This window comes from Prinia subflava, chromosome 12 (genome assembly GCF_021018805.1).
Source record: "Prinia subflava isolate CZ2003 ecotype Zambia chromosome 12, Cam_Psub_1.2, whole genome shotgun sequence".
NCBI lineage: Eukaryota > Metazoa > Chordata > Aves > Passeriformes > Cisticolidae > Prinia > Prinia subflava.
This window is the reverse complement of record NC_086258.1, coordinates 14,377,970-14,405,795: the sequence shown is the minus strand read 5'-3', so window position 1 is coordinate 14,405,795 and position 27,826 is coordinate 14,377,970. Positions and strand designations below refer to the sequence as shown.

Here is a 27,826-nt window from a genome sequence, read left to right as displayed (position 1 = left end):
AGTAGAAATCACAGAAGAAAAGCTTGGTTGACAGCTGAACGCTTGGCCTGCATCGTGCTCAGTGCACGTGAAATCTGTAGTAAATTTATCTTCCAAGTTCAATAATTCTTAACTGACACGAGCAAGCTCCTTGTCCAGCCTGGGGAATAACCAGTGCCAGACAGCAAGTGTTCTTTTTGCCCAGTTTCCAGCCATCAGAACTTCTGAGTGAAACATCAGTGAGAATGTTCATAACTTTGTCAAGCTTTAGATGAGAAGGAAAAACAGCCTTTGTAGAAAAAGTGTTGGAGAAGCATATTTTTAGTGCCTGCTGCTGTGTCTGTAGTAGGGAAATATCAGTTCAGAGAAATCATTTGAAGATGCTGAATAGTAATCAGTGGTTCTGTTTTCCTTATGAAGTATTTTGTGGTTGCATATTTCATCAGGGAGATTTGCATATTTTATCAGTGAGCTCATGTGTAGACTCCACATTTTACCCTGTTTTGCCTCGTTGCAGTTACACATCTGAACTTTTCTATGAAGGCAAATTGATGGCAAGTGGAAAGCAGCCAGCACACAAAGATTTCTACCCTTTGACTTTCTTCACAGCACGTGGGGAAGATGTGCAAGAAAAAAACAGTACAGCTTTTTACAATAATGCAGAGGTAATTTTTCTTTGCTTTTACTGTTGATTGTTTTCTTAAAGCTCTACTCGCCCAAATTTACTGGGTTTTGCTCAATGTGGGTGGAAGACAAAAATTGTCCTCTACCAGGAGAGGGGAACATGGAATTTGCTAAACATGATGTAATGAAAATTGCAATTGTAGTAAACATTTCCACTAATTTACCTTCTTTTTTTCTTTGCAAATTATAAGCCGCATCTCATTCTCCCAGGCTCATTCTTCAGGATGTCTTTCCTGATAATTTATGTGACATTCTGATAGATGTATCTTAGCAACTGAGAGTAACTGCAATTTGAAGTAAAACTTAGATTTCTTTGACTGTTGTAGAAATGTTCCCACTCAGCTAAGAGTCCTCTGGAGTAACATTTCACATTTCCTTTCATATGTTTAGGATCAGTGTCTAACTGATAATGTGCAGATGAGATTCTTTTAGGTGAGAACTTCTTCTCCATGTGTTTGTTTCACATAGATTTATTGGTATTCTTCAAAAATTACTTCCATTCTCATTCCTTCCCTTGTGTTTAAAAGAACCAAACAACCCAAGCCCACAAAAACAAACACATGCAGCAGCACCCACCTCCCACCTTCTGACTTGATAACGCTTTTCATAGTGGAAGATGCCTTTTTCCAGTCACCTCCACTTAGGGAAGGGAGAGAAAATCAAAGAAAGAGCAGTAATTTTCCTAAGCTTCGGAGGAATTTCTGGTTAGTGCTTGTCCTGAAGCACTGCAGAGCTGCCTGTTTCCCCTTGCTGATCATGGTGGGGTTGATCAGCTGCACAATTTGAGACCTGTTTGTTGTTGTTGTGCTGCACTTGTTCAACATTCTTTGCTGCATTAAAATATCTCCTTAAATAAGAAGCTCCAATGACTTCTGGACAACCTGACTGCTTTCATTAATCTACTTGGATTGCTTTGCCATTTAAAAAAAGTTGTAAAAGACCTAAAAATATCTTCAGTGGCCAAGTAACTGTCTGAAAACTGTGAGTCATTAATGGCCACGGGCAGAAATGAAGGACAACGGCTCCTTAAACACCAGCAGGAAAAACTGAAATTAGATGATGAGGGAGATTTTTTCTGTTTGACCCTTAATGGATGTTTGCACTGGGGCATCTTGTGGTTCACTGATGCCTATAATAAGAATTATTCTGGGAGATAAACTTCCCCTTGTTGGTCTTCATTTAAAAAATTCCCTATGTGGTATTAATTCTGAATACATACCCAGAAGCTATATGCTTTCAGAGGATCTTGCCAAATACCTACAAAAGATCATTATTTTCGTGCTATGGTTTTTATAGATATCAAAGTTTATTCTAATATCCTTTGTCAGTAGAGCTCGCTTTTAAATGCAAGAATTGATGTCACAAAAACATTCAGGACGTGCTTAAAAAGAGTCTCATATTTTCATTGTCCTCTGAAATTGCCAAAAATAAAGTATTTGTGACTTTTTAAGGATTAACTGATTTTTTTTTTCTTTAAGAGCTTGCATTTGTGATGCTGTAGGAAGAGAGCGTCATGAATTACCATACTTTAAATAGCTGGAGAAATATTTATTGAATGTAAATTTAAAAAAAAGGAATCACAAACCTTTTATAAAGTTACTCAGAAGTGCCTTGTGCAGGGCAGTACCTCTGGTGTGGTGGAAGGAGCTGCTCTGGCAAGAGGTTACTTGGAGGTGTCTCCTCACAGGGGAGGTTTTCAGGTTTTATTACACATTAGGTAGCACATTTGATGGTATTTCACAGAGAGGAACTAGCAGGTGATGAATAATCTGAAATTCCCAATGGTATCCTTTGGGATGGGAGATGATTGTGCTCTGGAATACAGACTCTGTGTCTAGAGTTATCAGACTCTGAGATGACATATATCAAATCCAGAATAAAAATTAAATTATATCTATTTAGGCAGTGCATTTACCTACAGAAACAAGTTGAAGCATGGCAAGAAAGGTCCTAATGCACTTGACATTTTTATAAGAACCTGAGAATGAAAATAAAGATTATTAACGTAATTTTGAAATTTGTAATTTTAACCGCGGCTTCTGTCAGAAAACTTAGTTCAGGATAAGAAAGGATGATTTATAGTGAATACATTGTTTTAATGCAGAGTATCCCTGCAGGATGCAGTTGTATCATTGCACTGTGTCATGTAATGGTTTCAAAGCTCAAATTCCCTCTCCATATCAGAGTGATGCGTGGCAGGGCACACCTTTAAAGCACCACACCTTTAAAGCACCACACCTTTAAAGCACCACACCTTTTAAGCACGCTGCTTTTCTCCCGAGGTGTTTGAGGTGGTGGAGCGTGTGGAGGAGCTGAGGAGGAAGTGGCCCGTGGCCTGGGGCAAGCTGGACGACGGCAGCATCGGGGTGGTGACGCCGTACGCGGATCAGGTGTTCCGCATCCGCGCCGAGCTGCGCAAGAAGCGCCTGTCCGACGTCAGCGTGGAGAGGGTGCTCAACGTGCAGGGTGAGCAGCAGGGCTGCCTGAGCGAGGGAAAATGTGTCAATAATAACCTCAGCAAATCTCCCTATAATTTGCTAAAATCACCCTAAAGCCATGGCAGCTAAAGGAGAGCTGCGGTACAGGTGTCGCTCCAACGTTGGCTGTAAACTGGTGGATGTGAGATTTGTCTTTTCTCAAAAAGATGTCTTGATCTTTTCTCAAAAAGATACCTTTATCTTTTCTCAAAATAAACTTCAGGCTCACTTCAAAAATAAGTTGAGTGGAAATTGTGGAAACCCATAGATTTTTAACGTAATTCTAATGTTTTTAACAAGCTGGTAGGTTTTAGAGTTTTGAATACAAATGTAACAGCTTTAGCCTCAAAATATTTTCCTGGTTTCTTTTCCATCTGAGGAATAAACTGTAAGGAGTCTAAAACTTTAGGTGTTTCTTCCTGAAATCACATTGATAACAAGGATTTTGTGTAGGCATAGCCTGTTGCTAGGTTGCACTTCTAGTCAGGAATAAACAAAGGCAGATGATAAAGTAACTGAGTGACAGTGAGTGGTTTGCTCTGTTTTTTCATAGTGAATATCCATATATTTGAGAAATTTAAAAATATGAATCAAGAATGTCCAGAATTTATTTTTAAGGCAGAATAAATAAATTCAAGACTTGTTATTGACTGATAGGCAATGCTGTAAAGATAATTAACATTTCAGAAAGTTCAGGAGTGATTAATATCAAGGTGAGAAAGTTTTTTAAAGAGGAAATATTCTTGTAATGGAATATGCTATTTATAGTGCATCTTTTAAAATTTTTAAATCTTATTATTCTTGCATAAAGCTCTCCATGTGAAGGGTAGCTATGAGTTCAGAACATCTAGGTGTGAAATCTGGCTGGCAGGGGCAGTGGTCTGGCCGTGGTATGAGCAGAAATAGCAACAATTATCTCAGAGATTTTTTTGTTTCATTTTAGGAAAACAGTTCAGAGTTTTGTTCCTCAGCACAGTACGAACACGGCACACGTGCAAACATAAGCAAACTCCAATTAAAAGGAAAGAGCAGTTACTGGAGGATTCAACAGAGGACTTGGATTATGGTTTTCTGTCTAATTACAAACTTCTCAACACTGCCATTACAAGAGCACAATCCTTGGTAGCTGTGGTGGGAGATCCTATTGCTCTGTGTTCCATTGGAAGATGCAGGTACTTTCTCTCTGTTCCTTGGTTAATCAGGGCTCAGGGTGCTGGAAAATATCTTTATCTGTGTCTGGTGGATTTGGAAAAATGATGGTTGTCATCATGTATGACAGGGAAAAATATGAGATACCTACACCTGGCCATTGATAACCTGTCTTTTCATGTGTTTATAGTTGCTCAGATTTTCACTTCACAGTAACAACTGAACAGGCTTCATTTTGCTTTCTAGTAGGGGTTTTTGTATACCTGCTACAATTTTATATACAAATAAAAGTAACACGTGATTTGGAGTTCAAAATTGGGATGTAACGTGGTATTTTAAATTTGAATGTTATGGCAGTTGTAGGATGGTAGAAGACTTGAAAAACATTATTTATGGTTTGAGAGGTCTTCATGGCACTAGGAAAAAACTTGTTAAGATTTGAGTGAATTTACATTTTATAGACCTAAATGAAGAAATGAGAAAAATGCTGAGATATGTAAACACTTCCGTTAAAGGTTCCAAGTTCTTGTTCTTCAAAGGGTTTTTTTCGATGGGAGAGCTGAAATTTTGAGATGATCAGAGATAAACCCTGCAGCTTATTCTCGAAGAGAGGAAACAGTGCACTGACTACATTATTAAAATAAAGCTAAAAATACATGTTAGTTGTTATATCTGTGTTGTGTTCTACTTTCCTGAGCAATGCTTCTTCTACTGTATTGAAAAGAGATTAGATTAATCTGTTTTCAAAGATTAGAGTTGAAAAAGCCAAATGGAACTCAAACCTTTGTTTACTGTATTTATGAAATATAACCTGAATTTCACCACCTCCCTGCTGGGGCCACGTCAGGAGTGTCTGTACATGAATGCAGTGATCTGCTTTAAATTGCTTGTAACATCTCACTGACAGAGGAATTGTTGTTGTGGGTTTAGTTCTTTTTTCCCTTTACCTGGTTGGGTTTTTTTAGGCATGGGCTGGTTTAGGTAATAAGCTGATGAGAAAGAATCCCTTTAAAATATCTGAAATAGGGTGTGCAAAATCTTAATGAAATAAAACCAGAGGCTGTCAGTGTGGTAAATAAATTACAGTGCTGGCAGTTAAGGATTGAGTTTGCATTTTGAAGACCAGCAGCTGTTTATAGACATAGAGCTGTTCCAAATTACAAAACTGAAAGATAATTAAGAAGCAAGGAGCACTGAAACTTTATTAAGATGTATCTCAAGCTTTCCCTTTAATACACCATTGTCTTGTTTCACTGAATAATTGAACATTCACTCTTTGAAAATAGTGCTGGAGGGGCTCAGGGAGGCTTGCTGGGAAGATGATTCTTTTTTAGTACAACAGGAGTGGAGAAGTCTGAAAGAAGTGACATTTCGTTAGGAAAAGCAGACCTCAAAAAAGTTTAGAGTGTATTTGAATTTGATAAATATTCTAATACCTGTCAGAATGAGGCAAGACTGTGATGATAGTCGTAGAGAGCTTTGTGAAGTATGCCCAGAGTAATCCTCACATTCCTGTGTGCTCCAGCTGGACTAGACAGGGCTGTTTTGGCAGACACCCCTCGAAACTCCTGAGCACACTCAGACAGAGACAGCAGCGTTTTATTTTGTGTTCTCACACCCCAGAACAAGTGTTCCACGTGTAGAGACACTGCTTGGGGCAGCCTCAGCACAAGGGGATGGGTCTCAGTGGATTTGAGGTACTTGGCAGTAGGTTTGGTGACTGAATTGATTAATCAGAGGGAATTCCATCATTAAAGCATCCTAGTGATGCATTTAATTCTGGGTTTTAATTCTCATTTAAACCCTTGCAAGATTTATTTGTCTTAGAGGAAAATGCAGAAAAAGGTCCAACTTGCATCGTGAATTTTAAAGGAGCATTCCTTTCCTCTATAAAGTCACAACAGAAATAGGCTTTTAGGGAAAACTATTTTGAATTCTTACAAACATGACTAGCATCCCAGCATTCTTGCAAGAAAGACTTTTGTTCTTTCTCACAAAGTCAGCTACTCAGCAAAATGTGACACTGCTGGTACAATTAGTGTGCAGCAATCTCTCATTTTGCAGGTTTTGGGGAAAGAACAGTGTTTGCTGATAGGCCAGACCTTATTACTGAAGGGTGAACAAGCAGGAGTTACAGTCAAGCACACCTTTACTCTTGATGTTTTTGAAAGAGACAGCTCAGTCAGGTTTGTTGGGTTTTTTTTTAAAGTCACATCTTCAGACCTTTTGTAGATAATCTTTTAAGCTTCAGTAACTTCACCCAAAAAGTTCCTTTGAGGTTAAAAAAAAAAAAATCATAAGTGTAAAATTTTGTATAGATCCTGCTGTGGATGTTAACCAAAAAAAAAGGGTTTTTTTAGAAAAGCAGTAGAAAGACATGTCATGAGAAAGAAGACAGGGAGGAATGTTCTTTTATTACGTGGTTTAAATAATCCCTCTATCCTCCAAAAAGTTGGAAACAGAATTTTCATAGACAAGTCATGCATCATCTGATGGTTGTTTTCCTAGCTCAAAAATACTTCTGTATGTTATAGAAGAATCTGACACACATTAGCATTTATGGTTTTGTTTGTTTTCCACTAGAGGATCTCAAAGAATCTCTAGAAACCCCCCAAAATACCGTTTTTCACATGCCTCTGAAGTGTTTTACAAGAGTGGTTTTGAGATATGCTCAAAACCTTGAGCCTTTTGTATTTGGTTTTTGTTAGCTGTGGTATTTGTTACACTGAAGGACCTGCCTAAACTCAGAGAATGTTCTTGACATCTTCTGGGACTGAGAAGCTGTGTAATTCCTGTGACTATTTGAGCTTCAATGAATGCCTTAAATCGCGTACATTCCTGAATTTTAAGCATTGAGTTTGGTGGTTTTGGTTTTCTAGGAAAAAGTTCTGGGTTGGAGCTGTCCATTAATATTAAATTAATATTAAATTAATATTAAATTAATATTAAATTAATATTAAATTAATATTAAATTAATATTAAATTAATATTAAATTAATATTAAATGTGGTACCCAGCCAGGGCTGTGACCTGATGGACAGGGACAGAGCTGTGTGTCCATTTGGGATGGCTGGGGAGCTTTGCCCTGTGCTGTGGGGTTCAGCTGCAGGGAGCAGGTTCAGGGTGGATGGGTTGAGGTGCAAAATGAGCACAGACAAAAATAAAAATGTCCCACAGTTACATTAAATCTGTTTTCATTTTAATAACAGCCACTGAGCCTTCCTCACTGCTTCTAAAAATCATTTCCACAGGAAATTCTGGGAAAGGTTTATCGCCCTGTGCCACGAGAATGAAAGTCTTCATGGCATCACGTTTGAGCAGATCAAAGCTCAGCTGGAAGCCCTGGAATTAAAGAAAACCTACGTGCTGAACCCCCTGGCCCCCGAGTTCATCCCCCGAGCCCTGCGGCACCAGCACTCGGCCAACCCCACCAAACAGCAGCAGTCACCTCCTAAGGTAAAGGGTCCTGTCAGAAACTGCAGGGAAATAACATGGAAGCTTTATGGAACAAATTTAAAACTGTTTGTTTTAAAATTGCATCAGTGCAATCAGATATGAATGCAAATTGCAGAGGGATCCTCGACATTTTCCAGTGAAATCTCTTGACTTGTATGATTGTAAAGTTTTTAGCAATACAGGTTGGGGCTGTCCAAGCTTTATTTCCTTTATTTCTAAAACACACCTTGGCTCACTGACATATTCATTGGCAGTTTTGCAGTGACCCTGGAGAACTTTAGCTGTGGAAACTCAGGATTTAGATAAACCAGATTAAACCCTCTGAGCAAGGGCCAGTCCCTGTCCCAAGCTGTGCTGTGACTGCACCCCAAGAAAAAATTGGCTGATCCAGACAGTGACAAAGAGTAAAAGAAGCCAACAGAATAATAGCCAAAAGGGATTTGGTTTGGTCTAAAAGTCACATTTAAAATTCAAGGGCTTAAGTTATGTAAGATTTTTTTTGATGTAATTAAAAATATGTTGTAAACTGGTTTATTGCATAGATTAGCTCAGTGGTAATGTCCTTCAGAAGACCAGATTTCATTAGCATCGAGAGGGCAGAGAGATAAAATTACCTCTGAGTGGTAATTTCATCAGCTCTTTCTATAAAAGCAGGTGAAGAGGTGATGAAAATACATAACTTCCTTAGGATGATAAAGAACAACACTAAATTTTAGAGCTTTCTTGGGGGGGTGATATATCAGTAATGAATTCAATTTTAATAGTTCTTTGTAGTTTATATCAAAATCATTTGGGTTGTAATTTAATTGAATTGTGTTTAGAGATGGAACTGAAATACAGGTTGTCAGCTTGGTGATGAACTCAGTGTACAGGAAGGAAGAACTGTACATATTTCCCAGAGCTTTGCATTTTTGTTCCAGGCTGTATCACTGAAATGAAATCTTTACGACAGGTTTTCTTAATACAAAAAGGAAAGCCTTCTCTTTGGCAGTCCTTCCCAATGGGGAGCTTGTAAGTGAGAACATTTGGTTTCTTCATCAAGATGCACGCATTGCTTTCTGAAACAAACAGCAGATTTCTAAAGCTTCTAGTCATGTGTCAAAACACTGGGCCTAGAGAAAACCAGAAATTACAAAATTGTCTTTAAAAGCCACTGCTGTGCTCTCATTTTTCATGAGCTTTTCAGTCTTTTCCTTAATAATAGAACATCATTATTAACACTTTTAGTTTCCTAAATGAAAAATAAAAAAGTACTTGAAAATGCAGGTTTAGTAAGTTTAGGAAAAAAGGGGGAGTGAGTGTTGGAGAAAGTGAGAGTCTTGTAAGTAGACAGCTCTGTTTATTTTGCTTTAGTTTGTTGGTAAACTAAGCCCTTGTGCTGTTCAAACTGCCAGCACTCTATTTTCAGCTTAAGATCTGAAGTGTTTAAACCACCTATATCACAATTCTAAATAAAACCTTCCCTCTGAATGCCATTGAGTGTGTGCAGTAACAGCAGAGCAGGTAATAACCAAATATTCTGAGACTACAGCTGGGATCAGGGATACATTTCCCTTTGCTCAAGTTTCAAAAGCAGATGGTTGGTTTTGCTTATTATAGACATCCCAAGCACAGTATTTAACATTAAAAATGAAGGATTAAAACCTAGTGCTGGTGTTATTTTATAGCAAAAAATAAGACCAGTCTCCAATACCGTGTTTTGTGGCGAGTTTATGAACATAGTGCAAGTCAGGGTTTGTCCTTCACATGTGCTGAAAAGTGCTTTTGCACAAACAGCTCTTCTTATTCAGCAGAACTGCTCCTGGATTTATGCAAAGGCATTAAAAACCTCTTTTGCTGTGTAGATTTTAAAGAAAGAAGAATGTTTCAGTCCTGTCTGTGTGAGAGGCCAACAGGCAGCATGGAAGTGAGGGCAGTGCCTTCCCCATGCTGGTGGGGAGGGAGCTGGGAGCAGGATGGGGACAGCCTTTATTGGAGGTGATGATGTGGAAAGGGAAAGTTTCCAGAACTCGGAGTTTCCCTCGGGGTACTTCACGTACAGTAAATTAAGCTCTGAGTTTACAACTTTCCTGCCTCCCACTCGCTGCCTGCCAGCTTTTGGGCTGGATTCAGGCACTTAAATCAGGGTGCATCATCATCCCAGACATTTCCTGCAGTCAGTGAGGGCCACAGGTCGGAATAAATCTCTGGAGAGCTCTCACTACTCCTGTTTGTTGACTAGAGGGGGATCCAGGGGATGACGAGGCTGAAAACTGCCTGCAGTCACCCAAATCTTGGTCTGGGCTTCCTCTGAGAGCCTTTATGTAATGTGGATTTTTATATTCCAAGGGTGGAGTGAGTTTTTAGAGGAAACTGAGTGGATTTGTGCTCCAGTGTTGGCAGTCACCATCACTTCTAGGGTAGCTTTAGGTATTCTGGAGATGGGTGGGGACATGAGCCTTGTGTGAAAATCTTTGAGAAATGGTGACAATTGAGTTCATAACACACTGTTGCAAAATCATTAAGCTTTCAAAACTCTGAAGAAAAAAGAAAGGCAGCAACTCCCTTCCCCAACTTCCTGGTGGTCCCAGTACATTTTTATTCACCAATCTGATACAGGGACATACTGAAGCTCCCATTGAGCAGCACAGCTCCTCTTACAAACTTACCTCATAATTTTCTTATGAACTTAGATAATTATTTGGTATTTCAGTTTAAAAAATAAATACAGGTTTGGTAGGTTAAGCAGAGGTTTGTCTGCTCAGGCTGCTTGCCTCTGACATTATAACAGATACAGAAATGCTGTGTGCTGTCCATGAGTGATTAAGGCTGTAGCTCCTCCATGTTTTTAGATAAATCTTTCTCTGTTGAATAAACAGGCTTCCTTTGTATAAGTGCAGCAATGAAAAGAAATTATTATTTTATTTTTCCATAATTCATTTTTCAAATGAGAGGAAAATTTGGAGACCAGTTCTTTAATCTGGTTTATGCATGAGTCAACATTGTCAAACAACCTGTCTTTGTACCCTGACTAATTTGCTCAGAGTGCTGGAAAACTGCCTAGACTTATCTCCTGGGCAAGAAAAGTTTTGCAGCATCAAAGGGTTTTTAGATTTATTTTAAATTTGTGAATGTACTTAGGTCCAGATTAAGTAAAGCATTTCTGTGCTGCAAAGGACCTGGGAGCATACTGGCAATGAAATATGTGCTCACAGTTTATGAATATTAACTAATTAGTTGATGCTGCAAACTCATGAAAAAGTAGGAGGGATAACTCAGGTCTGTTAAAATCCCTTTCTAATGCCCAGTTCACCAAGGAAGAAGAGTTTCCTCGAGCACTGGGGTTCTTTATTCTCCTTATTTTTCTTCTGAGGAGCCACAGCCCAGAACCTGATAAATGAGATGGGGCAGGGGACAATGTCTCATGGGGCTGAGTGAGCAACTGAGTGGAACTCAGGAGCTCCTTTGTCTCCAACGTTCTTGAGCTGGAGCCTGGAGCAGAAAATGGATCCTGCTCCCAATAAAGCTGCTGTGGCAGAGGGGTACTGAGGGTTACATTGGTCCTGGGTGCTGCTCCTGAAAGATGTGGGACTCTGGGATACAAAATGGTGAGAAAAGAAACTCAGAATATCTGCTGTAACTCTCTTTGCATCTGAAAACGGGCCTTGGGAGAGAGTTTTCCCAGAGGGAGTTGTAATGGCCCACTGGTTAATTGGATTAGTGGTGTTTTGTGTCCAGCTTTGTGAATTCATAGTCAGGTGGTGGAACTGGATGGTTGAATGTGTAACAATAAACTGTTGGGCTGATCCCTTCCCAACTGTTTTATGTTTAATGATCATGTTCACTTGAAATAAAAAGCTTTGGTTTGTGTAAGAATGCAAAGCTCACTATTATTGTTTTTTCTCCTTTAAAGGGCAAGGTCCATCATCATAACCAGAATGACCATTTCCCACCTGATGGAATTGGTGAGTGTCTGTGCAGTTCCTGGGGGAATTCCTGGCCCAGTGAAGCTGACAGTAGTTTGACATAGATTGAATATCTGCTCTCTTCTCTGTTTGAAAGCCATTTATTTGCTGTTTGCATGTGGGAATCAGATCATAGACTGCTAAGTGGACATTTGATATTTCCGAGGCTCTCCCTTTATAGGCGTTGTGTGCACATATTTTGAAGCCTTAACACACACAGTTGTTGGCCTTTGGAAAATAGCTGTGTTTGAAATTCATCATGTACAGCCCTGCACCAGGGTATTTGCACTAAAAGGGTTTGGACATTATTTTGCATGCTCTGTTTTCTGAGGTACTTTGAAGTTAAGTTGTGCTGTCATACATCCAGATATAACTGATCATACCTTTGCAAGGTAGCATGCAACAGCTGAATAATTTTGTTATTAATTTGGAAAAGCATTAGTTTAGAGCTTGTCTTCCCTGCTAAAGAAAAGAGGGTATTTTAGTTTTTGATGCAGTGCTTAACAGCAGCTCTGACTGTCAGCATATTTAATTGGTTTGGGACATTCTTTCATTAATGCACTTACCAGCTACTGGTTTCTCTGTATCTCAACTCTTATTTTCTGCCTCTTCAAATTTTTGAAATGGAATAGTGGATTTGATTAATGCTTTCTCTTGGTGTATCAGACCTGTGCTGTTAAAGAGTTGAACACATACTTTATAAAGATAGATGCTGTTAGGATGAAAAAACAAAGAAACGGTCATCTTCATGTTCTTTTTTGTATGTATATATCTTTTATTTTTATCTTTATTTGCAGTTCAGCCCAATCCTTCTGTTCTAATTGGAAATCCTATCCGAGCATATACTCCTCCCCCTCCTCCTCTGGGACCTCACCCCAATCTGGGGAAATCTCCAAGTCCTGTTCAAAGGATAGATCCACACACTGGGACAAGTATTCTATATGTACCTGCTGTCTATGGAGGAAATATGGTCATGTCTGTGCCTTTGCCTGTAAGAAATCATTTTCTGTTTCTCCCCCCTCCCCACCTCAGTTGTTGTGTGCACATAAATGTGTGGCAAAATCAGACAGTGAATTTTATGCAGTTTTTTTTTAGCACTCCAAATCTTTGGGCTTTGCTGGCTTTAGGAGTGGCAGTGCAGAGGACCACCAGAAAATAAGAACCTGAAAGCTTTGCTCCCCCAAATAACTCCAGGCAGGCTAAAAGCAATTTCATGTTCATGTAATTTGGTGTGTTTTAGGCACGCCAGGGGAATCTGTCTCATCTGACTTGGGACACCTGCCTCTGAATTATTTGCCTGGTTCAGTTCTTAATCATTGGAGAGACCTCAGTGATTCACACCAAATTTGTTTCTCTTTATTGGCATCGCACAGCTTAAATTACAAGTTTTGGAAGTCTGCAGTGTAAGGTGTCTGAAGTGAAGTGATAAGAAAAATAAGCATAATGGGATGTTTTTCCCTTCCAGAACCTCTTAGTGAACCAGTTTCCTCTCCAATCCCTTCCCTTAATGACATTTGGGAACAGAATGAAGATCTCTAATCAGGTCTTTTAGGCTACATTTATGCATGGAATTTTGGATTACAAATAAAACTGTCCCACCAAAGTTTACACACATTAAAGGAGCAATCTCTGCTTTATTTTTACCCTTCACAGTCAACATTTTCCAGGAGGAAAATGCTAGGAAAGTACAAAGGCTGCAGAAGCTTTTGGAGTAACACGTCTGTGCTGTACACAGCTCCTGAAGGATGTGGAACCCACACATGCAGATGTGTTTAATTCCATTCATAATGCTAAATGTTGGAATACAGCTAATTTGGGTTTTTTTAAAATGATTATGAGTCCTCTGTTGTAATTTGGGTTATGGATGCTGAATAGGGGACTTGCTGTAGTTTCAGTTTTGTGTCTTAGATCGGCTGGCAGCTGTAAATTGCTTTTCTTTGCTAGGCCAAGGAATTTTCCTTTTTCCAAGCTTCCTAGAAATCTGCATTTGATGGATAAATTTAAATGCAGTGAGAAGGCCAGCAGCTGTATCTTTGTCATGCTTGCTCACATTATATTAATATCAAACCAAGGTAAATTTAAAAAGCTCTGTCTTATTGTTCCAAGGTTAATATATTTTTATGTGTTTCCAATCAAAAGAAATGTATTAAAAACAAGTATTTTGAACTCACCTTCCCTGAGGATAGATTTTTAAATAATTAAGTGGGAAGACTGAGGTACTAATGAGACTGCTACTTTTGAAAAGAAGCTTGGAGATGATTCAGGGTTGTACAGATGCCATAGTAGCCTAAAGCTGAAGTTCAAAGTGCACATTTCAAGGGCAAATAGTAATTTAAAAAAAGAATTGGATGAAAGTTGTTACACTTGAAACAAGCAGTAAAATGTGTTTATGTTCGTGGAAGATAAAATGATGTCTTTGTTTAATGCAGTTTCCATGCCCAAGGTAAAAGCTAGAGGAGGTTTGTCTGCTGCCAGCACTAAAGGATGCTTTGGCAGCCTGGGTGTTGGGGACAATTTTCCCTGCTCTCTCCTCTGTTTCATGTATTTCCCATCTTTTAATAAATTCCCCACAGGATGACATTGAACTCATTTGATGCAGGGCTGTCTTCCTTTGCATTCCTTTTAGGAATAAAATTGAAGCCAGTAAAAAATCCTGACTTTCTGGCTGCTTTCAGGAGGAGGATTTTGCTTTGGTTCTGCAGTACTCGTGTCATGTGGCACAGACACTTGGGAGTGTCACTCCCTGCTCACCTGAGGGCACTCCCTGGGTTCCACCAGTGGTCCTGGGGACTTCCCTGGGTGTCCTGTGGGTGCAGAGGTGGGCTCAGAACCCCAGCACTGGGTGCTGCAAGGTCTGCTCCTCACCTTTGAGCCTTCTCTCTCTGTCCCCTCACCGAGCCACAGCCCAATGTCTCATAGCTACCAGGAGAAAAGGCTTTGTATCTGCTTGAATTTCACTCATTTCTGTTTAATTAGAGAAGAGATTAATCTGAAGTTTATTAAACTACAATTTGTCCATCAGTCTTTTCTCTCCGAACTTCGAAACCACTGAGACAAGAGTGGGTTTTGATAGAAAATATTTTGCCCAGGGTTCTCCTTGAAAGTCTGTGCCCCTTGATTTACCTGCCCTTACAGCTCTCCCCTCCCAGCACCAGCTGTCTGTAAGTGTGTCAGGTCATGTGGTGCATGAAAACCTCCTGTCACTGACCTAATATCAGCATGCTCATTATCACTGCCTTTAATTTAATGTACCTTAACAGACCACATCTCTCTTTTTTTTTTTTTTAATTTTTCCTTTAATTTTTGTTTACCACACAGGTACCGTGGACGGGGTATCAGGGTAGGTTTGCAGTCGACCCTCGGCTCATAACTCACCAAGCAGCCATGGCGTATAACATGAACCTGTTACAGGCACACGGGCGAGGGTCCCCCATCCCCTACGGCCTGGGCCACCACTCCCCCGTCAGCATAGGACAGCAGCAGCTCCCACACCAGGACAAGGAGCAGCACGAACACACTCGCAATGGTCAGTGCCTCTGCTCTGCTCTGCTCTGCTCTGGGGACGGGTTGGGTTTGTGGAAAGGACTTTCCTTCCTCCGTCCTTTCTGCCCTTTCCACCCTAATGGAGGGATCCACAGAAATGACCTGGGATGTGCCATTACAAATAGAATAACTGGGATAGTGTGAGATTTGATGTCACAGATGACACAAAAAGAACTACACGAGGACACGCTGGTGAGCAAAGCAGGAAAAAGGGCTGAGTTTATTTACAAAACTCAATCTTATCCATTTCCTATGGTGCCCATAGATTGGAGGATGGAATTCCACCTCTCAATCCACATTGATCATCAACTTTCTCCTCCCACCTAGAAATATGTAAGCAATGAAAGAGTTAGCAAAACACGGCCATTGTTTATAGTAGAAAGTGTGGTAAAGTCAAATTTCTGACTCCAATATGAAGAACAATACAGAAGGCTTAGAAAAGTCTTCAAAACCAGGGTGACAATTCAGAAGGAGTGGGAGTTGGGGAGGAGTGCTGAGAGTTCCATCTCCCTTCCACAGTACTGCTGATGTCCTTCCAACTTGATTGGAAATAACTACTTAGGGGTGATTAATGAACAAGTGTAGCGATTAAAGAGAAAGTGTTATTTAGGTAGATGATTCTAAATGTCTGTGGTGCTGTAAATCCCATACTAATAAATTAATTTTCCTGTGTCTGAGGAAAAAAAATGCCCAAATAAAAATTTTTCTAAATAATTCTGATTTTAAAAGAATTTCTAATTTTTCTTAATAATTTTGTAAATGTTTTTAGGTAAAAGTGAAAACACTGCTGGACCTGAAATCAGTAAAATTCGAACACCTGAGAAGAAACCTCTGGAATCCAAGCAGGTGGGTTCCTCTTGTCTGGGTTTCTGGCTTGGTTTGGTTGTTTATTTTTTTTGAGATTCGAGTATTTTTGATTGCTTGTTATTTCATGCTCTCTTTTAATGAATTTAATCATTACATGTAGTCATTCATTTAGCCAAACTGAAATGTTTTATTTCATATTTTTAAATGCGAATTCTCCGAACTTTTGCCTCTCCTTTCGCAGGTTGATCTAGAAGCAAACCCTCAGCAGAGAAGCCCGGAGTCCCGCTCCAGCGTTGGCTACCCCAGCGCTAAATTCCACCGCAAAGACAGCCCCAACCCCAGGCAGCTGAACCTGCACCTCACCCCGCCCCACTCCCAGTTCGCGGTGCCCAGCCGCCACTTCCAGCACCTCTCCCAGCTCCCGAGGCAGCCGTACCCTCTGCAGCAGCAGCAGCAGCAGCAAAACCTCTTAAATCAGCAGCAAAATCACTTGCCTGAGCAGCCCAACCAAATGCCACCCCAGCAGAGCCAGGTAGTTCAGCAGCATAATCACTTGACTCAGCAGCCTCCACCACCTTCGCAGCTTTCCCCTGCTTTCCAGGCAGGCCCCAGCCAGTCCTTTTTTAATAATCCCATTCCCCACCGACCGCATTCTCCTGCTGTAGATGCTGTGATTTCAGAACAACACCCCCCACCTCTGTTACAAGAAGTCAATAATCCTTTGAGGCCTCTTGCACAGCACAACCCCGTTCTGCCAACCCACTTGAACAACTTCATTGAAGAGAATCCGTCAGGAATGCCCTTAGGGGACACTTTAGGTAGGTGACTTTTCTTTATTTAAATTCAGAGTGTGCAATTATAACTACATTGAAGTGAAAATGAAGGAGGTATTTACCTTTTTCAGGCGTATTGCTCTGAATTGGGTCATTGTTGGGTTAGTTTCCATAAGTAATGTCATTGAGCATAATTTGCTGCTTGAGGCATGTTTGAATATTCAGCACTTTATTAGAAGATTCATGTTTATATGATTTTCCATATGATTTAAATAACCAGGTTATGCACTGCAATGCAGTGAGTGTATAATAGACCCTGGAATAAACTGTATAAAAAGTATTATTTTTTTTTTTCTGACATAAAGATCTTTAAAAAGGGGCATTAGATAAAATTTTTTTTTAAAACTATTTTTATAGATCGTATGCATGGAAATGTAGCTTTGGAAACAATAAGGCAGCAACAACAAGCCAGGTTACAGCAATGGAATGAACATAATGCCTATCTCAGTCAAGGCACTATTCCATATCAACACCATCACCATCCTCATCTACCACATCTTCCTCAGCAACCAATTGGATTACATCAACAGCAGCAAGTTAGGGCAAACTGGAAACTTGCCAGTAATACAGAAGATGAAACAGAGGCAACATATTCAAGGTATTTGTTTACTGAGTCATCAGAGCTTGTGTAAAATTGAGCAGTGGGCACCTATCTGTAACACTGTGATCAAGTGCAAGGCACTTAAAGGTATTGCTTTTTGCTGCTGTTATTATGAAGGTTAAAATAGTTGGCAGGCTGACTTACAACGATGCTTTTGTTATGTGTTATGCTTTATTCTGTTAGTATATTGGGTAGTAAAGCTGTAGTGGAAAAATATTTTTATGGAGCTTTTCAGCGCTGTTATTTATGGAATAAGGAATGGATAGAGAGTAACAACCTTGTGTTTTTATGAAAGAGGTGTCTGAGTGTAGTTAAGGCCTATTTAAGTTGTAAATTCTTCAATTTGAAGTGGCAGTCTGAGATTTGTGTGCTTGAAAAGAAACAAAACAGCCCCTCCCTGAACACTGCTCCCTAGTGAAGCCTAAACTTTTCTTCCTTTTCAAAAAGCCTTTGCTTTTAAAAGCAGATTGAAAAAATAATGCTTGTATGTGAGATGGAGCTTTAGGGGGCAAGAAAGGAAGCTGTTGGACATCAACAGAAAAATGGTTCCAGTGGTCATCAACTTTAATCATGTGTATTGGAAAGGCTGGATTTTTAAATTGCCTCTGTTTACTGTCATCTCCCACTATGCTTTCTTTTCCATCTGGTTTGTTATAGACATGGTAAAGCATCTAAATGCCCTCTTAGCTGACTCTTTGAAGTGCTGAATTGAATTGGCCTTTTGAAGAAATTTGAAAGTATATTGTGCGAGTGAGGGGAGTCCCTGATTGTTCTGGCTTTTGCCTTGAAAGGGGTTAAAATTTTCTTTAACTATGTGAACTTTTTGCTTTGTGTAGTAAAGCAGGAAATCCTTACCTTTAGTTGTCTCTTAAGAGATAACAAAAAATTGATTCTTCTGACTGGAAAGGAAATCCCAAGAGTTATTAAAACTTTGAGACGATTCAGGTGGGTATTTCATCCAATTAATCCTCTTGTGCCTAATTTCTGATTGCTCAGTCGCATCCTTTGAAGTTAGGGTCAGTAAGCGCAAAGATGAGAATATTTAAATTCAGTGTTCTGTTCTCTGACTTTTCTGTACCTCAAAAAGAGCGAGATTTCAGCAAAACTTCTTTTTTTTTTTTCCCCCCCTCTCTCCTGGCTCCGTTGTTGTGTCCCTGCAGGTTCCAGGACCTGCTGCGGGAGCTGTCGCACCGCGATCCCAGCGAGAGCCGCGACGTGGCCGAGATGCCGCCCCCGCAGTCCAGACTGCTGCAATACAGACAAGTGCAGCCCCGGAGCCCACCAGCACTCCCCTCTCCTTCCTGTAACTCCAACCACTTCCCCACCTTCACCGAGAGCAGCAGAGACATTGAACTGCCCGCTAACCCGGCGTTCCAGCAGCATTTACCCCAAATGTACAACCCCCCTTTCTCAATGCCATCCGAACACATAGCCCCGTCTCCCTTGAAATACCTGCAACCTGATGGGTCCTGGACTTACGCTAACCTGCAGCAGAATCACCTCCTGGGGCAGGGCTTTCACTATGGAATACCTCCACTGCCCCACAGGTCGCAGCAAAGCCCTTTTATACAAATCCAGAATCATCAGCACGCAGTCGGTCAGGAGCCATTTCATCCGCTCGCATCTCGAGCGGTTTCTGCCTCTTCGCTCCACAGCTTAGAAGAGGTGGGTGTTCTGTCTGCCCTGCACTTGTCCTGTCGTCTTAATATCAAATTATGTTGTGAAGTGGTCATGAATGCAAAACACCTCACGCATTAAGAGCTCACAGTGGGAATTTCTGTGAGGTGGAATTGTTCTCTGCGTTTCTGCTCTTCACCCTGAGCAGATCCGTGGTTCTCATCACTGCAGGTGTAACATTTTCTCTGTTAAATGGGAAGCCGTGGCTTTTGGAATGTTACTCTGAGTTTTTGTGGTTGTGTTGCTCTGTGTGTCCATGTCATTTATCTGCAGTGAAAATCAACCACAGCCCAGGTGGAAGCTGTGGACAGTCAGCTGGAATGGCCCAGCCACTTGACTCAGTGCTGAGCTGTGAACGTGCTTGAGTTATTTCTCACAGGAGACCAGAGCTGTACAGTTGTTCCAACACGATCCAAAACCTGATTTCCTAATCCCACCCTGCCTGCACGAATTTGATACAAAGGCATCGTGTATTGTGGGGGCTGTGTGTTGGAAATCAGAGACTGTAGGAATCCTGGGCACTGGGAATTTTAGACTGTGCTGCCTGAGGCTGGCTCCAGCACACCCCTGCTCTGACCCTCTCCATCCTCTTGTGCTGGGCTCTCAGGGATGTAAATCTCCAGTAAATCTCATCTGCTGTGAGATGCAGACTGTGCCAGCACACACAACTAGGACAGGACGTGTTTTGAACAGGTTTTAATCCCTGTTGGACTCTGAGGTGCTGAGGAGTGTATGATGTACAAGCACGGAGTATCCTGAAGCCAGGTTGCATTCCAGGAATGTGAGAATTAATATTCTCACTGACTGCATGTAATCCAATATTTGTACATAAGTGGCTTGTTCTGTGATGCATTTCTGTGAAGGTTTTTACAGAAGCTGGGGAAGGGAGCCTTGCTCATCGCTGTCTCACACAATACATATTTAATTTGTCTTTCAGCTTCTGAAAACAGAAAGTATTTAGTTTTTGAGCCTGAGAAAAATACCTAAATTGAATTCCAGTGCATTTTACAAATTTCTGTCTTACACAGATCCAGAGAGGTTAATGGAGTCCTCAGGCCCAGCCAGAGCTATAGTAAGGTTTGGGTTTATAGACATTTAGAAATTTGATGTCTCAGTCCATTAAGTCATACCACCCTGTATAAAATCAAATACTTTGTGACAACAGTTAATGCTGTCAGTACAGCAGGACGTAGGAACAATGGCTTTTCAGCAGTAATAAACCAATAAATATTCCTATAGAGCTTGTGACAGCTCCTGCTATCTGAAGACAAATAGAGTGAGCCTTTATGTAATTAGTGCAAATTCGGTTTAGTTCTTGTTTCTTCTTCCTTTCAAAATATGTGACAGAAATGCCAAATGCAGTAAAAGTGTTACAAGACAGAGACTTGCTCATAAACTTTCCAAAAGTGCTGCTTCAGCTGGCAGGTAGGACTGAATGCACAAAGAAATCAAAATGGGGTTTAATGTGTATTTTTAAGAGGTGTCCCTCAGACAAGGCTCTTGTCAGGGCAGATTTCTTGACTTTTGGTATCCTTACTAAACTGTTTCCTCAATCACTATTTATAAAGCTGTTAATTGACTTGGTACTTGAAAGCTTTTGCATGTGTTTAGTCAAACCAGATCTGAACTGCACATCAAAGGGAATACTGGAGTTATTCTGTCTGGTTCTGTACTCGCAAGTGTCCAGAACTTTGATAAATTCCTGATTGCTTACCAAAATAGCCCTTTTAAACTCAATGAATGTATACTTTTAGGGTTGATTTGGGCAGTAATTTATGAATCTTTTTTGTTTGTTTTTGTTGTTGAAGAAGAATTTCCTTAGAGGAGTGGATTGTCAGGATATCCAAGTGTTGATCCCTTGATTGTGGCAACTGAAATAAGATATAACAGGTTCCTTTCATACACTTTTTTCCCCTGTCTATTTTTTGTAGATGATATAATAACAATAGTTGGACTCTGCAAGCAAGTTATTTGATGTTTGTTTAGCTAATTTCTTATGACATTCCATTAGGATGTTTTTTTACCCTTTTACCAAGTCTAGATTTACCTGTTTGACTTTTCTGTTATTGGTGCTCTTGTTAGGCAGTGCAGATGGGAATAAATTCTGTATTTATTGTTAAAAATAAACTGTAATGCAACAGACTTGCTTTGAATCTTGAGAAAGCTTAGAGGGCCCTTAAATCTGAACTCTTGAAGCCCACAGGTTAATTGATGGAGCTCCTGCCGTTTTCATCTACATGATCTACAGGGTTTATGGAAGCAAATAATTTCTGTGGTTTCAGATAAAATTCTCTGCATTATTTCTCCTGAGGGCACTCGCTTCTCCAGAGCATTTGTTTTGTATGTACAAAATCCAGTATACAGATGTATCCTCCTTCCCCAGATCCTGGTGTACAAGTCACTAATTTATCCTTTGGAAAAGGAAAAGCCATTTTTTTCCTGCCTGCGTTGTGAGAACATTTTTTTCTTGCTCTTGTGTGTTTCTTTGCTTCGTCTGTAAGTGCTGGATATCTTCCTCCTCACTGTGTGATCCAACGCCCACCCAGGAGTGTGAGATGTAAAGGTTGATAAGAATTAAGAAATCTCAGTTGTTGTTCTTTGTGCTTCCTTTAAAATTCTCTATTTTGTGTCATCAAAATATGTTATCAATGACTGCAGTATACAACATACAGCTTGAAATGTATTAGTGTTTTTGTAAATGCAAAGAACTAAGGTTTTTTTTTTTTTTTTTGGTAAGACATTTCAGGGAAAATATTGAATGGGGAATGGTATTTGGTACATGCAGCTGAATCAAAAGAGCAAAAGGCTATTTTATGGCTTATTTTTTTTTTTTTTTTTTGTTCACAGTATGAACCAAGAGGACCAGGCAGGCCGTTGTACCAAAGAAGAATTTCCTCTAGTTCAGTCCAGGCTTGTTCTGAAGAATTAAGCACTCCTCAAGACAGTCTTGGTCAGTGTAAAGAGCTTCAGGACCACAGTAACCAGGCATTCAACTACTCCTCCCCTGAGCTGTGGGTGAACTCCTCCTCCTCTGCCCCCTACCCCAACATTCCATGCAACGGAGCCAGCAGAGCCGTGCCGCCCCGGGAGCTGCTAGGTGGGTACAGCTTCCCAAAACCACCCCAGGCAAAGATTCTGGGAGTATTTCTCCTTTCAGTTGTTAAAGGTTTGCTTGGAATATTCCCGTGTCTTGTTGCCATCCTGCTTTTCAGCAATGCTGCTTCTCAGTCTTCTCCAAAAGCTCCACTAAAGCCACAAAGTCTCCTGCAGTGGCTTCAAGTGCTGCAGGGAGCTGAGGTGACTGGTGGGATTTATTTGCTAGATAGATGATTTGTTTCCAGAATCAGTGATATTTTGTGTGGGTATTACAGTCTGAGGGAGCAACACATAAACTGAATTAGTGCTCTCAGCATTTCTCTAGTAAATTCTGGTACTTCATCAAAGGAGTGACGAGTTTAAACTCTCTCTCACCGTGGAAGGATCTCAGTGGAACGTGGCTTCCCTGGTGGTAGCAGCAGTGCTGATTGATTGAGCAGACAGAAACTAAATTAACTTTTCAGAGATGACAAAAAGCTTGCAAGGAGAGAGCTGGAGCAGTTCAACTACTCTTCTTCTGTTCTCCGTATTTCTTGTGTTTTTGAAAAACAAAATTACCGGGATAGTACAGCTTCTTCCCTGTGATTTTACTTTAAGAATCTCCAGTGGTAATTTAAAAGCAAAATTAATAAAAATGCAAACAGTATTCCAGTGTGGATATTAAAACCACTTAATAATGTGGAAAAATATTTATAAGCTGGTTTTATTTGCCTTAAAAGATTTAATTGCTTTTCATCAAACTTTATAAACGTAAAACAACTTGTAATTTCTTAGTAATTCTGAAGTAGGAGCATGCAGTGTAGAATGAATGAGAAAAGCTCTTTATATCAGAGACAGCACTCGAGAATTAAATTCCTAATGTGCCTTTTAATTTCCAAAATGTGAAAATGTTGTTTTGCAAACCCATATTTATGGCAGCATCTTTCATGCTAAGTTCAAAGCTTCAAGCTCAGGGCACCTCCTTCAATCCATTTCTATTTTTACTGCAAATCAAGGAGCTGAATGCACAGTATTATGTGGCATTCATCACTGAATTGCTCACACAGAGTTGCTCTCCAAACTCCGTGGTTTTATCTAAGAGGAGCTCAGGAACTCTGGCACGTTTATGTTGGGGTCAGCCAGTCCCACATTTCTTTGCTTTAGTGAAAAGCTTCAGAGCCTGTTTGTGAGTAAAGTCCTCACAGGACAGATGTGTATGTAAAAAGTACCATATACACACATTTACTGTCAAATACTAAATTTTAAGTGAAAATATCAAGTTCTCACCGGTAACTGCGTTTGCAATGAAATGTTTTTTTATTGTAGTTAAGCTTGGTTTCTGTTTTGTCAATAAATGTATACGAAACAGAGCCCTGTATCTAATGATTCATGCAAACACATCTCCATTTTACAGCTGCTGTGGCTTTCCCCATTTACAGCTCACTGCCTGTGATCATATTTACAGCCCAAATGTGCTTTATAGAGCTAAGGGTTAATGACCAGTAACTGCACTGCTCTCGTTACTGTTGGTTTTTATCCCTGAAATAAAGCCCCGTGAGAATGTGATGCTGTGAGAGCCCTGTGGACAGGGAGTGACCCTGACTCCAGGGCTGATCCCTCCTGCACGGCCGTGCTGTGCCACCAGTGCTGGGCTGGATCAGGGATTTATGGAGCACAGGGAGAGCTGCTGGCAATTGCTCAGGGTTCTTCTATGCAGGCACTTCCTAAAATTGCAATTTGGGAGTTTGATACGCATTGCTTTTTCTGTTGATGGAAAAAAAGTGATTTAAGTTCTTATTTGAGATGTATATTTCATATTTTTCCTTCTCTTAGACACCTCTACCACACACAGCTTTCACCTCTGGCCCCGCTTGTCATTCCTTGTCTTCTCTTGAGTGCTGTGGTTATTTTGGGAGGTTTTTTGCTCGTGTTCTGGGTTGTTTGTTTTTTGTTGAATCATAGCAACCCTAACAAAATTGCTTTGCTTGTGTTCTTTCCATATCCATTCTTCTATGGGTTAGTTTTGGGGTTTGTTGGGTTTTTTTTTGAGTGCTCTATAAAAAGCAGAAGCCTGTGTTTGACCCTTCCAGTGAGAAACTTTATGTTTTTCTACTTTTGCAATCATTTGGTGCTACATTTTTGTACATGCACTTTAAAAATAACATTATGTGATTAAAGGCTGAAATAATTACAGAATGTATCTGTTGCCCAGTTCCTAGACTATTGCAGACAGAACATGGAGCTGTGTTTCAGTGCAGTGTCTCTCTAGCTGTGCAAGACAGCACAATTCTCCAGACAAAAGTAAGGGACCTCATTAGGATTCAGGAAATTCACTTGAAAGCAGTTTTATACCTATGGTTTAAAGCACCATTTTTTCTGATAGTTACAGGAGTTGTTAAATGTGGAGCAAGAACATATCAATTAGCAGGAATGCATTCAGCCTGAAATACCAATAATTAGTTGGTTGGCATTCAGGACTCTGAATTGCTGTTGGAGAATGAATTATATATGGTGCTGTAAATTTTAATTTTAGCCTATTAAGCTGTAAAGCAAGAAGAATGAAATACTCTTTGTGCTGTCTCAGTGGATAAAGTGCTCAAATTAGAGCAGATCCCGTTCGGAAGCAGCTTCCCGTCAGCGCGGGCGGGGAATCCGCTGTGCGGAATTGCAGGTTTGGGGTTTCAGCTGCAGGGCACAAACACACCACGATGTGTTTGGTTTTGTCAGCCTTGTGCTGCTGCTGCCTGATCCAGGAGCTGGGAGTGAGGTTACATCACCTCGAGGCCGGGGTGGATGGGGCTTGGAGCTGCTCTGGTGTCTCTGCCTGTGGCAGGGGATGGAGGAGGACGAGCTGCAAGGTCCCTTCCACATCCTGGGATTGTGTCATTCCACGAACTTCACTCTCAGAGTGACTAAACACGGCAGATGGGGCTGTGGGAGGAGTTCCCAGAGGGGTGGTGCAGCTCTGCCTTTGGGCTTGCTGCAGGTGCATGGGCTGAGTCACAGCTCCAACTCTTCTTTCTCCCTCACAGCTCCCCCGAAGGCCGCCAAGCCCCCGGAGGAACACCTGAAGGCCGACAACCTGCAGCTCTCCAACTCCTTCAACTACAACGTGCTGCAGCATCTGGGCCAGTTCCCCCCTCTGATGCCCAACAAGCAGCTGGTGGAGTCCAACAGCAGCAGCCCCCAGCCCACGGGCGCCACCAAACCCGTCATGTCCTACGCCAGCGCCCTGCGGGCTCCCCCCAAGCCCAAACCTCCTCCCGAGCAGACAAAAAAGAACAGCGACCCCCTGTCCTTGTTTCAGGAACTTAGCCTAGGTAGTTCATCAGGTAGCAATGGCTTTTACTCCTATTTTAAATAATCAGATTATTTTTTTTAGAGAGAAATTTAATTTTTATTTGTGTCGGTAGATTTAAGATAGTCGGGGCTTCACCTGTAGTTGCAAATATTCCCTTTTGTTTATATTGGTAAATATATCCTCACTTAATTGCTTTGCTGCTAGACTTGCAACTAATTATTTTTTTTTAATTATATTCCATTATTTTGCATTTTTTGATGTGGGTCGGGTTTTTGGAAGCTTTTCTGTAGGAAGACACACACGTGTTATTTTTTAATTTGTGTAATGTTAATGATATGTTGCATTAAACTAGCAGCTGAGAGATTACCTGTACAACTTGAAAAAAAGGAAAAAAAAAAAAGGAAAAAGAAAAAAAAGGAAAAAAAAGTTTGTCTAAATTGTATTTAAGAAGATTGTAAGTAGCATTTACATTTATTCAATAACATTAGCATACTATGCTGGGTTTCTGTACCAGAAATGGCCAGTTAATGTAAAAATGTATGTTATTTCTGCTTAAATTCATTTAATTTTTTTTTTTTTAATAAAGGTGCAGCATCTTCTAAATAATTTCAGTTTTATCAGCTTTTTTGTGAAGGGATGCTGCATTCTCAGACTTTTATAGTTTTAGATTCTGTATGATGTGGTATTGTATTTTCCATCCACTGTAGGGTAAAGTAAAGGCATTCTTTGCAGACACCTATGCCATTGTTTGGAAACATTCAGATAAAAGTATTGGTATACTTAAAAAAAATATTAAAAAAATCGAAAAAAGGAGAAAAAAATTAACAAAAAACCCAAAAAACTCTACATTTTATTTTTGGACAAGCTAATAATATAAGCTTGTTTGAAAAGTTAATTTGATAGGTTTTTTAAATGAATCATGAAGCTGAAAATAAATTTTTAGGTATGTTGGTGCTTAGTAGATTTAATAACTATTTTAAAAAAAATGCGTGAATTTAGTAAAATACTTTTTTTGTTTGTTTGTTTAATTTTTTTTCCACTATGCATGTGTAAATGTTTGTAATCTGGCTTTTTCCTCCCCTCTTCTCCAGTGGTATAAAGAATTGTGCCGCTTTAATTTTTTTTTTTTTTTTTTCCGGTAAAACTTTTGGTACATTATTTGATGTTTACATTAAAATGTGACATTATACAAGGAAATTCAGATATTTTGCTAACTGTTTTGTTTGAGGAACATCATTAAAGAAGAGATTTAATGTTTGTCAAAGCTGTATCCAAATTAATCGAAATCTTCTGGGGATCAGAGTGGTTGCCAGATTATTTATCTCTGTGAACCTGGCCTTTAAGGAATCCAGTCTGAAAAATTAATAATGGGAGATTAAAAAAAAAATTAAAGAAGCAAATGTGAATGAGAATTCAGAAGATTTGTGGATAAAGATTCCTGGTCTTGCACACTGTCCCGGGGAGCTCCAGAGGGGGTTGTAGAGTTTCCCCTTTATTTCTCCTTAATCCTCCTTTTACACTTGAAATAACTTTAAATCTGGGAACTGGTTTACAGGGATGAGCTGGGTGTAGTTCAGAATTCCTCCACTTATTACCTGCAGGAATTGAAATTTTAGAGCTGTGAGGGGGCAATTTCAGATTTGTCCAGCTGTCCATGGCTGCTGCTCTCTTCAATCAGATTTTTGCTCTAGTTACAATCAGTTTAATTTATTTTTTTTTTTTTTGTATTTGACTTCATGTGTTAAGACAAGGGTCATTATGTAATGGGGTTGATTTAAACTCAGCACACTGCAGAGGGTTGCATATAAATTTTTTATTATAAATCTTTGCTGGGTTATGATTCAGAAACTTATCTGGAAACATTTTCCTTCTTTTTGCTGTAAAGCAAAGCTCGTGTAACTCCTTAATTTATTTCCTAATATTATACCAAACAAACAATGCTGGGGAGGGGACAGGCTCTGCCAAGTTCTGCGCAGGGCATGGAACCCAGACAACCCAAAAATGAGGAGAGGCCAAATTCTGCAACCTTGAATCAAGCAGAGCTGCTGTTCAGTGGTTTTTGCCAAGCTGCTGACTGCAGGAATCAGCCCATGGAAAATTCACTGGCAGAGCTGAGGTGAGGATCCAGTGGAGGGAGGAGCAGGACTGGCAGAGCAGAGATCCAAAGCACTCCACATCCCCAAGTCAGCATTTGGTGATTTCAGGGGTTTCAAAGTCACTCAGTCCTATGGAGCAGCCTTTTGATTCTGTTCACCATTTAATATTGAATATTCAACTAATAAACATCACTTGTTCATTTA

General features: G+C 40.2%; 1 protein-coding gene across 3 annotated transcripts in view; it reads left to right on the top strand.

Moving 5' to 3' along the window:
• Nucleotides 1-27,826, top strand: part of HELZ (helicase with zinc finger) — an 85,033-nt gene extending 57,207 nt beyond the window's left edge. For all 3 annotated transcript variants that reach the window (XM_063409069.1, XM_063409068.1, XM_063409066.1), the window contains 13 exons: nt 497-644; nt 2,946-3,129; nt 4,084-4,312; nt 7,541-7,745; nt 11,638-11,689; nt 12,487-12,680; nt 15,008-15,215; nt 16,002-16,078; nt 16,281-16,857; nt 17,230-17,470; nt 18,634-19,138; nt 21,998-22,247; nt 25,258-27,826. In XM_063409069.1, the coding sequence (XP_063265139.1) occupies nt 497-644; nt 2,946-3,129; nt 4,084-4,312; nt 7,541-7,745; nt 11,638-11,689; nt 12,487-12,680; nt 15,008-15,215; nt 16,002-16,078; nt 16,281-16,857; nt 17,230-17,470; nt 18,634-19,138; nt 21,998-22,247; nt 25,258-25,589 (3,202 nt within the window). In that variant the 3' untranslated portion in view covers nt 25,590-27,826. The remainder of the gene's footprint in view (nt 1-496; nt 645-2,945; nt 3,130-4,083; nt 4,313-7,540; nt 7,746-11,637; nt 11,690-12,486; nt 12,681-15,007; nt 15,216-16,001; nt 16,079-16,280; nt 16,858-17,229; nt 17,471-18,633; nt 19,139-21,997; nt 22,248-25,257) is intronic.